General features: G+C 41.7%; 1 protein-coding gene across 1 annotated transcript in view; it reads right to left on the bottom strand.

Moving 5' to 3' along the window:
* The window catches only part of LOC141326062 (uncharacterized), a 629,392-nt gene that overhangs the window by 192,828 nt on the left and 420,098 nt on the right, over positions 1-16,466 (bottom strand). The window contains 1 exon segment of the mRNA XM_073834763.1: positions 1,862-1,896. Coding sequence (XP_073690864.1) covers positions 1,862-1,896 — 35 coding nt within the window.

The following is a 16,466-nucleotide window of genomic DNA, read 5'->3' on the forward strand; positions in this document are numbered from 1 at the left end:
AATACCCACTGCATTCAGTCACTCACCATCTGGTCTACAGATCGCACTCCATGCTATGCTGCTCCTCTGGATCCTGTTTGGACTCTGTTTCTCTCCTCAGTGCCGGTCGATTCCATTACCATTACCATTACCATTACAAAAGGACTGTTCAGATAAGACTATTCATCTTTACAACCATCATTACGAATGTTTGATACTCACCTGCTGTTTTAATAAACTTACCTCAATCTTATATACACTTACCTCCGTCTCTGTCTCCATCCGTGTGTGTGACACCTACAGTTACAAATGTAAAACATGTGATAATAATATTAATTGAGCAATTGATGTAAGGTAAGTGAAAATATATGCGTAGAATTGAGAAAATAGTACTAATGGAGATAAATTGTAGCCTATCACAGCTAGGCAAACGTGTGAATGTTCACGGTGCACTTTATACAAACAACTCTAATCGTAGTTGTAAATCTATATTTACAGTAGGCATAATTGTCATTGCGTATGCAGCATGAGTCAAATACAATCTTCTGTTCGTGAACAGTTGTATTTCATTCATTATCTGACTATGCATCCGTGCATTTAATTGCCATTGGCTCGTGTGATAGTAATATGGATCTTAGTAGTATTTTAAGTGATACTAGACAATAATAATTGATACCCGCACGACGGTGTAATTTACTTCCGGGTAAAGATACGATCAGTCAAATGAAATACAATAAATGTACAAATAAATATTACAAATTAAAAACGATCGGAAATGCGTCCAATTTTCTAATACTATTATTTGATGACAACAATACATTTGGAAAACAAAATACAACCATTTCTGCTTTTTTTCTTTTAAACAAAAAAACCAAGCTGCAAAATTTAAATTTTAAACTTTAAAAAAGCTTTAAATTTAATCGTTCATTCCAAAATATAATAATGAATGAACGAAAAAGTACACGGACCCCTATTATTATTATTTCATTTTGTTTGAGAAACGGAAAAACGAAAAGCTTGATTTTTCGTATTTTTGTTCGTGGGTAAAACACATGAGCTTATTGCTTGAATATTAATTTAACATGCCTGGGCGGCATTGATACTTAGTATGATTATATACAAATTATACATTTTTTATTATTTATTATTAAATTTTATATTTAGCTGAATCAATCCATGAATCCGTTTTTTCATCTGGATTATAGCCTACTGTGGAAATATGCTGCGCTGGCTCTGAGTGTAAGCACAATAGGTTACAGATAATGAACTCACACGGGAAAACTCTTGTTGGATTTATACTTATTAAATGAACACAATTTTGTTTTTGATCCTTTATTGAAGTAGACCTTTCAAACTGCATAGAGACATAAATTGCAAGAGCGCACCCTGTATTTTTACAAAGGAAATTTGTAGCGTTTTGTTGTTATTGTGAAAGTACATAAAATAATGCAGACATTTATATTTCTTTGCTCTGTAAGTCAAGTCAAGTCAAGTCACCTTTATTTATATAGCGCCTTTTACAATACAGATTGTGTCAAAGCAACTGCACAGTATTTAAACAGCACAATAGTGTGTAAGTAACGCATTATTGTAACAATCAATTTTCAGTTAAAGGCAGTTCATCAATGAATTCAGTGATATCATCGTCAGTTCAGTTCAAATAGTATACGATATCGCTGGAAAGCGTCCCCAACTAAGCAAGCCAGAGGCGACAGCGGCAAGGAACCAAAACTCCACAGGTGACAGAGATGGAGAAAAAAGCCTTGGGAGAAACCAGGCTCAGTCGGGGGACCAGTTCTCCTCTGGCCAGACCAAACAACAGTTTGTACCAATGTCTGATTGTAGAGAACTCATCAGGATCCTGTGGTGTAGCGCCGATGGCCGTCAAGGTTGGCGAGGTCTTTATTGATGATCCGCCTTGGAGCTCATCTGGTTGACATCCACGGCTATTGAAGTCATCTCTAGGTGGTGAACCATGATCTAAGCTGGTGCGGACTGGATCCGGGGGACTGGAGTGACCATCTGATCCGGATACAGGCTGGGTCTGGTGGCTACGGTGACCTCGGAATAAGAATGAAACAGACTAATATTAGCGTAGATGCCATTCTTTTTACGATGCAACGAGTGCATCAGGTGTTATGGAAGGTGTTTTCGGTTCCGGTTGACCTAATTAATGCAGCCTAACAATCCTTTAACGGATTTGAATTATAGAAATGTGTTAATGATTTTATGTGTAAGCCAGGTTAAAGAGATGTGTCTTTAATCTAGATTTAAACTGACAGAGTGTGTCTGCCTCCCGAACAGTGTTAGGTAGATTGTTCCAGAGTTTAGGTGCTAGATAAGAAAATGATCTGCCGCCGGCAGTTGATTTTGATATTCTAGGTATTATCAAATTGCCAGAATTTTGAGAACGCAGCGGACGTGAGGTACTATAATACGATAGGAGCTCGTTCAAGTACTGAGGAGCTAAACCATTGAGGGCTTTATAAGTAATTAGCAAGATTTTAAAATCTATACGATGTTTTATAGGGAGCCAATGCAGTGCTGACAGAACCGGGCTAATATGGTCATACTTTCTGGTTCTAGTAAGAACTCTAGCTGCTGCATTTTGGACCAGCTGGAGTTTGTTTATTAAGCGTGCAGAACAACCACCCAATAAAGCATTACAATAATCTACCCTTGAGGTCATGAACGCATGAATTAATGTTTCAGCATTTGACATTGATAGCATAGGTCGTAATTTCGATATATTTTTAAGATGGAAAAATGCGGTTTTGCAGATGCTAGAAATGTGGCTTTCAAAGGAGAGATTGCTATCGAATAGGACGCCTAGGTTCCTAACTGATGACGACGAATTTACAGAGCAGCCATCTAGTATTAGACTGTGTTTTAGGTCATTACTTGTGGAGGTTTTAGGTCCAATAATTAGTACCTCTGTTTTTTCAGAATTTAACAGTAAGAAGTTATTCGCCATCCAGTTTCTGTAATCACAATGGAAGGAATCGCGCTGGTACTGCCGACCCGAGAAGTGCAGTGTTGTGATTTATATATGAGACTTGCAAAGAAATGTTACTGTGACTAATTTGCAGAGCGGTACATCAGACGAACATTTATTCTGCGTGATGGGATAGACAGTAGACAGGCTGAGTTGAAAAGTTGCACAAATATTAAAGCATAACATAAGCACTCTTTTCATGAAAAAAAAAAATTATTATAATTTATAATAACAGAACGAAATTATCATCATCATCATCATAACACGATCAAACGTGCGTCATTTTTCTTTAATTTATTTCTGATACTATTTAGGCCTAATTTTCTGTAAAATCAAACTTTCATCCAATATTCCATGCTCAGAGTAAGAAATAACAGTTTTGATCTGATCATCTTAAATCCTCTGGGTCTGAGGGCAGATTGGAGATTAATCCTAATAAACTTGCCGCTACCATTGAAACAATTACATTAAAATTATTAAAACAGTGTATTTCTATATGTGTGCATCCTCCTTTAGGTCAGAACTGTGGCGAAGCTCGCTCACATAATGTTTATAACAGGAACATCAGATAATTTTTATGACACAATATGTCATTATAACGAAAAAAAGAAGTCGTTTTAACAAGAAAATTGTCCTTTTATGAGAAAAGATGTCGTTTTAAAGAGAAAAGATCTAGTTTTTACTAGAAAAGATGTTGTTTTAACGAGAAAATATGTCGTTTTTACGATAAAAGATCTGGTTATAACCACATAGCTGAGTGGGGAAAAAAATAAGTGTGTGGCAGCAATGCGTCACCGTATCAATCTGCCAAAACATTTCCCTCAGACTTTAACTTCACGTCTCGAGCTAACAGAGGCGGACAGAGTACACAGCTTCACTACTTAAAAGTACAGATACCCCTTGCTAAATTTTACTCAAGTACAAGTAAAAGTACTAAAGTCAGATGTCTACTTAAGTCAAAGTACTGAAGTACTTGTTTTTAAAAGTACTTGAGTATCAAGAGTACATTTTCTAAATATTGCATTACTACTGCCACAGTGATTACATTTATGTACAGAAACGTCCTACATGGAGATATGAACATTTTTAATGTTAATACCTGAATGTAAGAGAATGTAAAAGGAATTGAAAGTAAAATCAAGTCATTTTCATATTTTTTACCATGTTGCTTCATTTAACATGTAACACAAGGCAATGGCACAATGGCAACGCTCAGACATTGCATACTCAAGAACATTAAAGCAAATGCTCAGCTTACATTTAATGTGTAATATCAGAAAAGAAAATTCAGCTAACAATTGTGTGTACATGTGAGTTTCTCTGTTTTTTCATCTATCAAATCAGTAAACCTAAACCAGCAAAGAAGGCAAAATAGCAATGTTCTGACACACCTCAACTTTGTTGTTACATTACGTCAATCTGTCAAAGCACTCTGAAAACGCTAACCTAACGTTACTATACTATACTGAGAAGAATCCACAATGGATAAATATTTAAAAATGTCAAGTATTGATAATCCCAAACAAACAAACAGCAAAGTGAGGAAGTACGATGAAAAATATATTGTGTATGGATTTATTAAGAAAAGCGGTGGGAAGCCGATGTGCGTTGTGTATCTTCAGGTCTTAGCAAATTAATCGATGAAACCGGTTAAGCTAAAGCGCCACCTCATAACCAAGCACCCGGAGTATATGGATAAACCAAAGGAATTTTCCGTCCGAAAAAGCGAAGGGTATCACCACCAGCGAACAAAACTGACTAATTTGGCCACAACATCTGAGAAAGCTCAGAAGGCTTCTTTTTTAGTAGCCCAGCGAATAGTACAGTGCAAGAAGCCTCATACAATCGCACAAGAACTGATCCTCCCAGCAGCAGTCGATATGTGCGAGATAATGCTTGGGACAGAGGCAGCAAATAAATTAAAAAGCATACCCCTCTCCGATGACACCGTGAGGCGGAGGATTGGTGACCTGGCCGATGACATCCTATCACAACTTGTGGAGAGACTTCGTTGCTGTGAATTTTCCCTTCAGCTGGATGAATCTACTGATGTGGCCAGCACAGCACAGCTAATCGCTCTTGTCCGCTATCCGTGGGATGGAACAATTCTAGAAGACTTCTTGTTCTGCAAAGAGGTCCCTGGCAGGACAACGGGCGAGGAGATTTTCAAGATCCTAAATGAGTTCATTGAGTTTCATGGGCTGAGTTGGAGGAAATGTGTGGCCGTTTGTACTGATGGGGCAGCAGCAATGACGGGCAGAAAGAGTGGTCTTATCGCTCGGATAAAGGCAGTAAACCCCAGAGTGAAATCTGTCCACTGTATGCTGCACCGACAAGCGCTCGCCTCCAAAGGTATGGAACCAGACCTGCACTTTGTGTTGAGCACAGCTGTGACTGCAGTTAATTTTGTTAAGTCGAGGGCATTGCAGTCGCGTTTGTTTGGGCAACTTTGTCGGGAGATGGATGCAGGCCATGACACACTTCTTTACCATTCTGAAGTGAGGTGGCTCTCCCGTGGGAAGGTGCTTCAGCAGGTGTTCGAGCTACGCAGCGAGATGTCAGAGTTTCTGAGAACGGAAAAACCCGACATCGCCGAGTTTTTTTCCGACCCTGAGTATGTTGCCAAGTTGGCCTATCTGGTGGATGTATTCAACATTCTCAATAGCCTCAACCTCTCCATTCAAGGACGCTATGCATCCATCCTTGACGTTAGCGACAAAATCACAGCATTCATGAAGAAAGCTGAGCTATGGAGAAGACTTGGAGATGGAGTGACCGACATGTTCCCTCAACTCACTGATTACCTCAACGCAAACAACATACCTCCTCTCACCTCACTGCACAAAGCAAGCACTTCACTTCCTACTTCACGGATGTAAACACGGATGCTTGGGACTGGGTGAGAGATCCGTTTGCTCCATCAGCAACATGTAGTCTCTCTAGTAAAGCAGAGGAGGAGTTGGTGGACTTATCTTGTGACCGGTCTTTGAAGGCCCGATTCCAGCAGGTGAGCCATGCAGACTTTTGGCCCTCCCTCTCACGTGAGTATCCTGAACTAACAGCACAGGCCATGCAGATTTTGCTCCCATTCCCTACCACTTACTTATGCGAGTCATCTTTCTCAACTTTGACTGCAATGAAGACAAAGTACAGAGCTCGTCTCCATGTGGAGAATGATCTTAAGAGTCTGCTTATCATCCATTACGCCAAGACTGGACAAACTATGTAGTGAGAAACAGCCACACCCATCTCATTAGTTACACATCATCTTCTTAAGGGTAGGCCTACATATGCATCTCTTTCTGTTTAAGGATATGCATTAGTGTCATCTTTTTTTCCCTCCCACCACTGAATTTGATTCACTCTGTTTAAGAGTACATGAAGCACTTGGCCTGTGATTTATTTGTTTGTTTGTTCACACTATTTGATTAATCAAAAAGGTGATGTTGCACTATTTTTTGTGTATTGTGTTCCACTGTGTTACTGCAGTTAATTGTTAAACTGGGTAAACATATACTCTCTGTTTATTGCCTATTACTGCATTTGTGCATTGTCATTGTATTTTGTATTTTAGCACTATAATATCCTTATCAAAAATCCTTTTGCACTATTTTCACTGTGTTCCACTGTGTTGCTGCAGGGTTAATTTTTACTTGTACCCCCCCCCCCCCCACCCCCACACACACCAGTTAAACATATTTTCCTAACACATGAAGTGATTCCAAAAAAGTTTGATTCTCTGTTTATTGCCTGTTCTTGCATCAGTGCATTTTCATTGCATTTTAGGACTATACCTATAAAAAGCCTTTTGCACTATTTACATTGTGTTCCACTGTGTTCTTGCAGTTCATTTTTACTTGCTCAACCCTTTCCCATCGTTCGCACACACACACACACACACACACGCACACACGCACGCACGCACGCACGCACGCACGCACGCACGCACGCACGCACGCGATTTAGCTATTACATTTGTGTTGCGGTTATGAGGGGGTCCTTGGAATTTTTTCTGCCCTATGAGGGGTCCCTATCTCCAGATAGTTTGAGAACCCCTGGTTTAGACTGTATGCAGAGTCAGCCACAATCAAAACAGTTATGTCAACCGTTTTAATCTTTCTTGTTATTTTGTAAAGAAGTTTCAAATCTCAAGCTTTTGGGAAAGGTGACAACATGTTGGCTGGCCAGGGAAATGCCACAAAGCTTTCATCAAAGTCAAGGAATTTGTAATTACGGTATACAAAGGTTTGAAGCAGGACACTGTACCAACCTTTAGGATGTGGTAGTCAATGTGGTATGCTTAAGATGCAATATGAATGTGTTTGCCATCTCGGGCACCACCACACATTGGGAATTCAGTCTTGCTTTCAAAGCCATCCATAATTTTTTTAGCTTGGTCACATATTTCTTTTTATTTAAATGTTTTTTTTTTTTGGTGCCATAATGTTTGCTGTTTTATAACAGTCATGTGATTGCTCCAAAATACCACTAGATAAAAATCTATTTATCTTTATGCCACTCTGTGGTTTTCCCTACTTCAAGGTGTATTGTTGTTGTTTCAGCTGCATTTGATATCAGTTTCTCTTTTAAATAATGTTACACAGTACAATAAAGTACCATGTCCCTTTGCTCAGTGGAAAGAATAAGTTTGTGAACCTTTTTGGATTTAATATCTGGATTTCTGCACTGATTATATAAGGAATAGTTCACCCAAAAATTAAAATGTTGTCATTAATTACTCACCTCATGTCGTTCCAAACCAGCGATGGACAAAGTATACAAACCAACTACTTGAGTTAAAGTAGAGATACACTAGGTAAAATATTACTCCAGTAAAAGTTAAAATGCTCCCTTTACAATTTCACTTGACTAAAAGTACTAAAGTATGTGCCTTCATATGTACTTAAGTATCCAAAGTACTATGATTTATTATGGCTATAATATCCCGTAATCATTGTAGAAAATGTCATTAGCTCAAAGAATTTCAAATTGATCAACATGTGTGTACAAGTGTTTCTTATCTCCACCAGGTCTTCCGACCAATGAATAGGATGAAATGAGTTATTTAAAACATACATTTCAGTCAGGGAAAGTAGTTTAACTCACAGGAAATTGTGTATAATAATAGTCATTAAATATACGCAATTTCCAGTTTCTGATCAGTAACAGTAATGATGATATCGACTTGTTTCTTTGTCAAGCAAATTACTCAGCGATACTCATTACTCTGACGTTGGCCGTCGTCACGGCAACGTTTTTTTTTTACGAATCAGAACGGAGTTAAAACAATTTGAACACAATAGGGCTTTAAGGTAGCAATATGAGATCGACACAGTTTAAATGACTGTTGTAATGTAAGCGTTCAGCACAGAGAATCATTATATGTGAATATATGGTTGTTTATTAAACTCAACTATTTACAAACGATCGCACATAGACAAACGTACATAAAACACAAATAGACAGAGAACACGTGAGAGAGAGAGTAAGAGAGAGAGAGTAAGAGAGAGACAGAAAGTGAGTTGCATTGGACAGGAATGAAACGGTTCTGAACAACCTGAAATCGTTTTCATAAAACGCCTTAAACGCAGCTATCTACGTTAGAAAGGACAGATACTTGCAAGCTCTTGTTGTTGTGCATTGGTTCCGTATGTGTTCAGTTCAGAAAGTCCTTTTCAGTTCCTTGAGTGTCCTTGGAGACCGCATGGCTTCGAAGAAGGGTTTGTAGGCCTCATGATTGCAGGGTGAGCACCCCCCCCCCCCCCCCCCCCATGGATCTGGGGGAGGCGCGGGTGACGTGTTTTCAGTCCAAGAGAAGAGAGAAGAGTAAGAGAAGAGAGATGAGAGAGGCTGAAATTCCAAGCGGGAGGTTTGGATAGAAAGGGGGCTTTTTTATGACCCTTTTCCTGAGAGCATGTGGGTACTCATTCATATCTACTAGGGATTCATGCAACTGTAATATGTTGCATGTGTATTGACATATAATATGCATCATCCTTTAGGCCATCAAAATACGAATTCAGAGATACCAAACATGACCATGTGGTTACACCGCACAACACATCCATCCATATCTATAGTAACACATGCATAAAAACATTACACTAAAAGACAAGATACCCAAACCACAATGAAATACACACTGACTTGGGGATTGGTGTGTTCATTCATAGGAAGGTTTGTTAAAGAATTAATGAACGAAGTCAGTTACTATTGCAGTCTGTTTAAGAGAGAGTTGGTTGGGGAAGTTGCGATTCACATTCTTTTACGTCGTAAAGTTTATCTGGTCTGGCAGAGGTGTCCTGGTCACTATAGCAACCGGGGCCTTGTGGGCCATTTTTTCCTACTTCTAATGAACAATTGTGTGTTTGCAGGGTTCCCGCGGGGTCTTAAAAAGCCTTAAAAGCATTGAATTTATTAATTTGGAAATAATACCTTAAAAAGACTTTAAAAAGTCTTGAATTTTGATGTCTGGGTCTTAAAAATTGTGCTGTATGTAACTTCTCCGTGTTGTAATTTTCCTCAAAAGTTTCATTTGTCAACCACGATTATTTTGATTAAATGACGTAGTATAAATAAAGAGTGGCGGAACCAATAATTGAGAACGCAATGCAGCCCCGGGTCACAGTACAAAATACTGTGAACACGTAACGTTAATGCCTTCAGTAAATGAAGATCACGGGCTACAGCATCACAACCATAGACTACAACACAACACAACACAGACCTCAAGCAACAAGCAAAGGAGAAGCGCGAAAAATCAAGGAAAATCTCAGCATTCCACAGGACAGGTTGACTGACGCCGTTATATTTTTAACGTTTGTTTTTACGTTAGTTAGCTACCAAGTTCATTCTGAGGTTATGGGGAAATGTAAATTTAATGAAGCGTGGCTGGATAAAAACTCTTTTCGTCATTGGTTAAAACCAGTGGACAACAACGTTTTTGAGGCTTTTTGCACCATATGCAAAAAAAAAGGATTCAGCTAGGTACAATGGGAATGAAGGCATTCTCTCCTGCGGAGAGGCCATAAGGAGAAGTTGACGGAACTGGCTGTCCTTGATAAAGAGATTGCTGCCCTGAGTGAAGAGCTAAGGAGTTGACTGTGTTTCTTAATTTAATTTATTGTTGAGTTCTGATTTTCGATGTTTATTGTTCAGGGGTCTCTCAGTTCCCCATATTCCCAGGATGGAAGTAGCTAGCTAATGTTAAAAAACTGTTCGGCAAACTTTCTTGTGGTTTAGTGAAATGTTTTTATTTTTCACACCTGCTTGGCTTATCTTTTACCCATTCCACATTTGAAAAATAAATGAACACAAGTTCAAGGATTTTGGTTTTTTTTGCTGGTAGGAAGTGAAGTAGGTATTAATTTTTTTATATAAATGGTCTTAAAAAGGTCTTAAAAAGACTTGAATTTAACTTGAAGAAACCTGTAGGAACCCTGTGTTTGATTGGTCCAGACCCTACATATCCCCTCTTTCGAACGTTATTGTCCGTCCAACAGACAACAGCGGGCGACGTCAAAGGTGCGGAACAGTCAGACATGCACCCTGCACTCACGGCTGGAAGAGAGAGGTGGCTCTCTGGAGGTTGGAGCTTCAAGGAGTGGCTGTGGTGCCGTGGTCGATGTTATCAGGTGTGAAAATGTAGACGGTGGCAAGGTATGGGTCCTCGAACTCGTGCGGCAGGTGTCGAGGCACTGTCACTTGTCATCCTGACCCAAGTTGGTCTGTGTCAGGTGGTTGTTATCTCGAATCTGTGGTCCCTGCAGTCTGGAATCGCTGGTTAGACTCTTACTTGTGAGAGGACAGGTAGTTCCAGGGTTCGCAGGGAATTGTCATAAAGATTTTGTAGTGTAAAGAAAGTTTCAGACGGACCCGGTTAGAGTGGCAGGAGGGCAGCAGGTGTCTGTTATCCCGGTGTTTTGCTCAAACGTCATCAGGCGTCTGATGTTGGTGGTGTCGACACTGGCTTGAGCTTGTCTGAGTTGCTGGTGGTCTGATTGAATGGGTCCTGGCTGTTGAGCCAGGAAGCGTTGCACCTCTGGGCTAGAGGTGACCCAGAGCAGACGGAGTCTATCTTAGTGATTCCCACTGGTCCAAGACCGCAGGTGAAAGTCAAATGTCTCTCAGGTAGGCATGGACATCATTGTCTCCTACACGTTCTGGTGTGAATGCAGGGATGTCTCTGGCCATTCGATTGAGATAGTGTCACTTCATGTGCTGTTTCAGGACTCACCTGAATGAGTCCTTTTCCTTCGGACACTGCAGAAGTTCTCAGGAAGTCGACTTGTGTCGAGCAGAGGGTTTTGCCCCTTCCCCTCTTGTATCTGTGTACCGGGATAAGGGGGTCTGCACTGCCGGCTGTGTGATGTGCAGCAGGGTGTATGTTATTTGTCTAGTCCATCTGCAGTCCGTAGGACTTTTCCAAGTCCTTCTGGACCGTGTTGAGCTCCTCTTTAAGGTTGCAGAATTGCTGAGTTAAGGTTTGGACTACAGCTCTGGCTGCATGCAGAAGGCCTTCTACGGCCTTGGCTCTTGTGTCTCTCTTATTAAGTTCTGTGTGCACTGTTTTAACAGTGACTTTGTGTGGAACAGTTCTCTGTTTAAGTCTTGTCTGGTGGCCTTTTCAAGCTGCTCCCTGTGTCTGGCAGCTGTTAAAGCCTTCGTAAAGACTGGTGATTTCCTTCCATTGCTCTGTCAGGTTCCTTGCGTCTGTCGGTTCCTTCTCTTTTCCAGCGGGTGTCGGTTCCCTTCGGAACTCTGTGACTTGCAGGTTCAGTTCATTTATCTCCTGTCTGAGGCCCTTGAGGGTGTGGGCCAAGGAGATGATGATGCTGGTCAGCTCCTGGTTGTCCAGGCTGGATGTGAGGCGACCATGTTGCAGTCCCGCTGTTCCTTTCTCTGCCGTTGCAGGCTGTTGGCTGCTTTAGGCTAAAGGATGTCCCTCACAGCACTCTGCCGAGTCTCCAGTTGGTCCTGGTGGTTGGCAGGGCTGGATGTCTGAGACACGCTGGTTAACTTGTGGAGACACGAGAGAGAGAGGCAGAAGGCAAATGCAAGTACAAACACAAAACAGAGGTGGTAAGCTATCTTTATGGTGATTGGCTCTGTAGGCCAGGTAAGGTGTGGATAGCTGTCGTTGGGGAGCTAGTGAGATTGGACCCTGAGATTTTGTGCAGGTGAGCACAAAGGGAGTGGTTTGAGTAACTTTAAAACAGGATGAAAGCAAGGGTCAGCTACTGACCATGCTGTACATGTGGTCACATTTTTACTCAATGCACTGATGGTTCTCAGGTTGGGTCACTAGGAAGGTATTGAATAAAACAAACCGAAATAAAATCATAAAGAGACAGTGGGAGAAAGAAGGGCTTTCCTTATTTAGTTTAAGTCTGAGATATGACCTAGCAGTTGTCACTCGTTCAGAGGAATGCTGCAGGAGTGTCATTAAACCTAGGGGCTGTTAGCTCGGCTAGCAGAGACACATCAAACATCTATGTAAGGAGGGGTATAGAGAGGGACAGGAATTAGTCTGCCAATAACCTGCTTGGTTCGTTAAGGGGGCAGCAGTTTCTGGAACTGCTATAATCCTATACCGGGACAGAGATGATGATGGTCGGACAAACTTAACTAAGGTGAAAGCTTAATGAAAGTGTCCTAATAGCTTTAGGGAACACAAGAGAGAAGTGAATAAATTGATTTAATCAAATTTCTAATTTAATTTAAATCATCTTAGCTGAATTTGTTACATTCAAGCTAAATAAAGGTTAGTAAATTAAACCAAATAAAAGAGAGGCAGAATGAAGTCAAAATAAAGATAACATGGTCAAAACCAAAGTATGTGAAGAGGGGCTACCCTGACTGATCCTACATAGAGGGTGACAGCCAAGCAGGAAATGAATCCAAGAGAAAGGGGGAGCTAAATTGTTTAAACTAGTGATGGGGTCTTTGAGCATACTTTGTAGAGGTTTGGGCCCTCAGTCAATTCCTTATTTCTCGAATCCATGATTCGGAGTGCATGGTGATTTCAGTAAACGAGGCTTCTTACACCATGGCTTTTCAAATTGAATTGAAATTTCAGCCGTTCGATGCTAGGTCTCATGAACCAATGTCTAAGATTTGTATTCAATCTTGGATCAACTCTATATATTGTACACATTTAGTGACACATTTAAAGGCAGGAGGCATACTTTAAAGTCTCATATTGGTCTGATTGGCAAAGCTTTCATTCGTTTACTGAAATATAACTCATTAAAAGACCCTTATTTTTTAAAAGTATTAGGGATCGTTGATCACCTTTAATTAATTACACCTTCAATAAATCATTGTTTATTGGTTTGGTAGGGTGTTTCATTGAGTTACATTTTCACTACAGTTTCCCTGTCTTGACCAGCAGGGGTTTCCAGCACTGGGCGTTTCGCAACAGTGAATCATTTGTGGCACAAATGAATTGTTCGATTCAAACCTCAAGCAGCTTTGTCTCTCCCATCACTAGTTAAAATCAAAGTCCCTTAGTCTAAAATGTTCCAAAGTCTGTATTCTTTGGGTTAAATGTTACACTCCACACTCACACGTGTCTAAGTGTTAGCTGAGTGCTAACAGCTATCAGTTGAGGTGGAGGGCTTTAACTTGCATGCGTTTAGGGCTGCTACAGAGCTAGCTTTAGCTATACGCGGTTGTTAGTTTACCCTAAGGTCTGTGAATTGGGTGGTGCCGTTATCAGATTAACCCAGAAGTGTCTGCTCACATTTCCGGGGTCATGTGTTGCTAAGAGACCAATGCAAGCTCACAACACCGCCCAAGGAGAGCAGTGATTGGTCCGTGCTGTGAACAAGCACAGGAACTCATATGTGGTCAGATGAGGTGTGCTCAGTCATGACGTCACATGCAACTCTTTCACAAATCAAAAAAAAGCATGTTCGCTTCACAGACAATGGTGAATTATTAGTCAGCTACACTAGAATAACAACATTTATTTGACGTAAATGTTTCACATGAGCGGATCGATGTGAATACACTGATACTTAATACATAATTAGGCCTTAAATCAGTGAAATGAGAGGCATTGCTCAGATCACCATATTGACCCCCCTTTTGTTCCTGAAAAGCTGGGAGCTGTAGCGATGTTTGGTTATCAGGAACAAATGTGAAGATGTTGTCAGCTAGATGCAGAATGTGTGAGACATCACTGAGTTGTTTTTGGCTTAGTGCCTCAGTGTGGTCGGACAGTGCAAGGTTAGGTGTCAGCATTGCTTGTGAGCAGTGGAGGCTGCTTTAACAGAGCTATTTTGTAGGTGGAGCCAGTGTGCATGGGTTTGATGCAGGCGGCGTAGCAGCGTGAGGTGTTTGCTTGTGGCTTAGAAGCGATGCTTGGGGTGGGTGGGTGGGTTTTTTTTTTGTTGTTGTTGAAAACCTTAGGGTGCCACAAAATCCCTCAGTTTTTTACTGGGCCTTTCACTGTTTTTCCACGGATGAGCATGTAATGTTCATATTGTGATGGAAATGCTTGTCTGGAATAGGTGTTGATGCTCAGCTGGCTTCTGGTTTGCTCTGAGTGGTGATGTTTGAAACTGAGCTTAGCCTACTTTGAGTCTATGCAGGTTAGTAATTTTCAGAGGGAGTTCTTGCAACTTGCTGTGACAGAAGGGTTGATCCGATTGCCTTCACTCTTGCTGTGATGTCAGGTGGCCCGGCTTAAGGTGTCGCAGTGGGACAGGCTTGTCGTTTTCCACTAGGTACCTGCTCTGGGCGTGTCTTGCCTCGCTCTTGGGTCTATGAGCACATGGGTTTGTGTGCGTGGGATCCTTGGTCTCCAGGCATTGACAGTTATAAACATCACACGTTGGTGGCAGGTCTCTGTGATTCCCTCTGTCTTCTGGTGTGATTGTCACATCGCTGGATGGCTTGTGCAGCGCCGCTGTTGACATCTGGGTGCTGGGCTCTGCTGAGAGCCGCTGCAGGTGTAATCCACCCCCCTTCTGGCCGCGCTGTCAGTGTGAACCAGGGTGGAGGTAGTGGATGGCAGATGATATCCCCTTCAGTGTGTGCAACTCAGGGATTTGGTGTAGCGCAGGTGTCATTTTGGTGTTTGTGACACTGTCTTGCGCGCTTGTTTACCTGAGTGGGCAGTTCTTTTCACAGTTTTCCAAGCTTGTAGGTGGTTTCTGTGTAGCCCTGGATGCAGGTAGGCTTGGTGTGATGTCATGTCGTTCTGTGCATGGGACCATGTACATGACATTAGTTCTGGATCATCGTCATATGTGGAGAGCAGCTTTGGCACTACTTCGGAGTGGCCATTTTCTCTTAGGCTCTTTATGACGGAAGTATTAAAGTCTTTGAAATACCTGTATGGTATGTACACTGCAAAAGATTACTTTTCAGAAAGGGGGTGTGGCTTCTAGAGTGGGCACTGCTTCACGTATTCCATTGAATGTGTGTGCACCGTTAGGGTTTTGGCCACACTGTGTTTTGAGCCGAACAGTGACCCCTTTTGGTGAATGCAGGTAGTTCGTTCGCCAGAGTGTAAACATCTGGGCGTAGTCTTATCTAGCAGGGCTTTCTCGCAGTTGAGGGAGTTCTCGTGGGCTGTGAGAAACAGGAAGTAGCAGGTTTTGCATTGTCTATTCCAAGTTAAGTTCAAAGCACAGGTGTCCTCAGTGTTGTCCATGGTTGTCAGGCATTAGTGCGATGGAAGCTGTATGCACTTGACATCTGATGAAGTACCTGGTGCCCTTGTAGTTTCGGGAGCGTGTGAACAGTGGCTGGGATGTCACACTTGTCTTTTGTGACCTGGCAGTGAACTTCAGATGAGTTGACTGGTTGGCTGGCTGGTTAAGGTCCCGTACTTAAGCCCAAATCTTTGTAATGTGTGGTTTCAACACGAGTCAGCAGGTTGGTGCTGATGAAGAAAGGGCGTGTCCATCTGTGATTTGTACATGGTGCGTACATGCACTTAGTGTTGATGGTCAGGTGCGTGGGAGCTCCAGGCTTGCATCTTTTGGGCCGTGTGATATGGTTTACTGTAAACAAATGCTGCAATCTGCCCCTCAGGCAGATGTAGCACTTTCCAGCTAGCACAGCTCTGTCTTCTACTATTTGCTTAATCTTTTTACGCCGTTTCCTATTCTACTCTGGTAACAGTTATGCCACCAAAATGTTTCTGTTCCTAGAAGCCCTTGTTCCTTTTTTTTTTTTTTTTTGTCATTTGTTGGTCTGCACTGATCTCAGATCACTCCCACACAGTGATGTCGCTGCGTGTTCAGCTCCCATACACCACTGTATGTTCGTTCACCTTAGTCAGTCAGACGTTCCTCTTGGCATGGGGCAGCTGGTCAAACACTTTGCTAATCTTTATTGCCTTCTGGTGCTTGGCCGTTTTCCAGCTGTCCGTAGAGTCCGCTGAATCGAGCGATCGCTGTACGGAAGAAGGCCGTAGCATTTGGGTGGTGACTCACAGTGTGATGTGGATATCTGAGGAGAAAGAGTTCTGGCGTTG

Source organism: Garra rufa, chromosome 2 (assembly GCF_049309525.1).
Source record: "Garra rufa chromosome 2, GarRuf1.0, whole genome shotgun sequence".
Taxonomy (NCBI): Eukaryota; Metazoa; Chordata; class Actinopteri; order Cypriniformes; family Cyprinidae; genus Garra; species Garra rufa.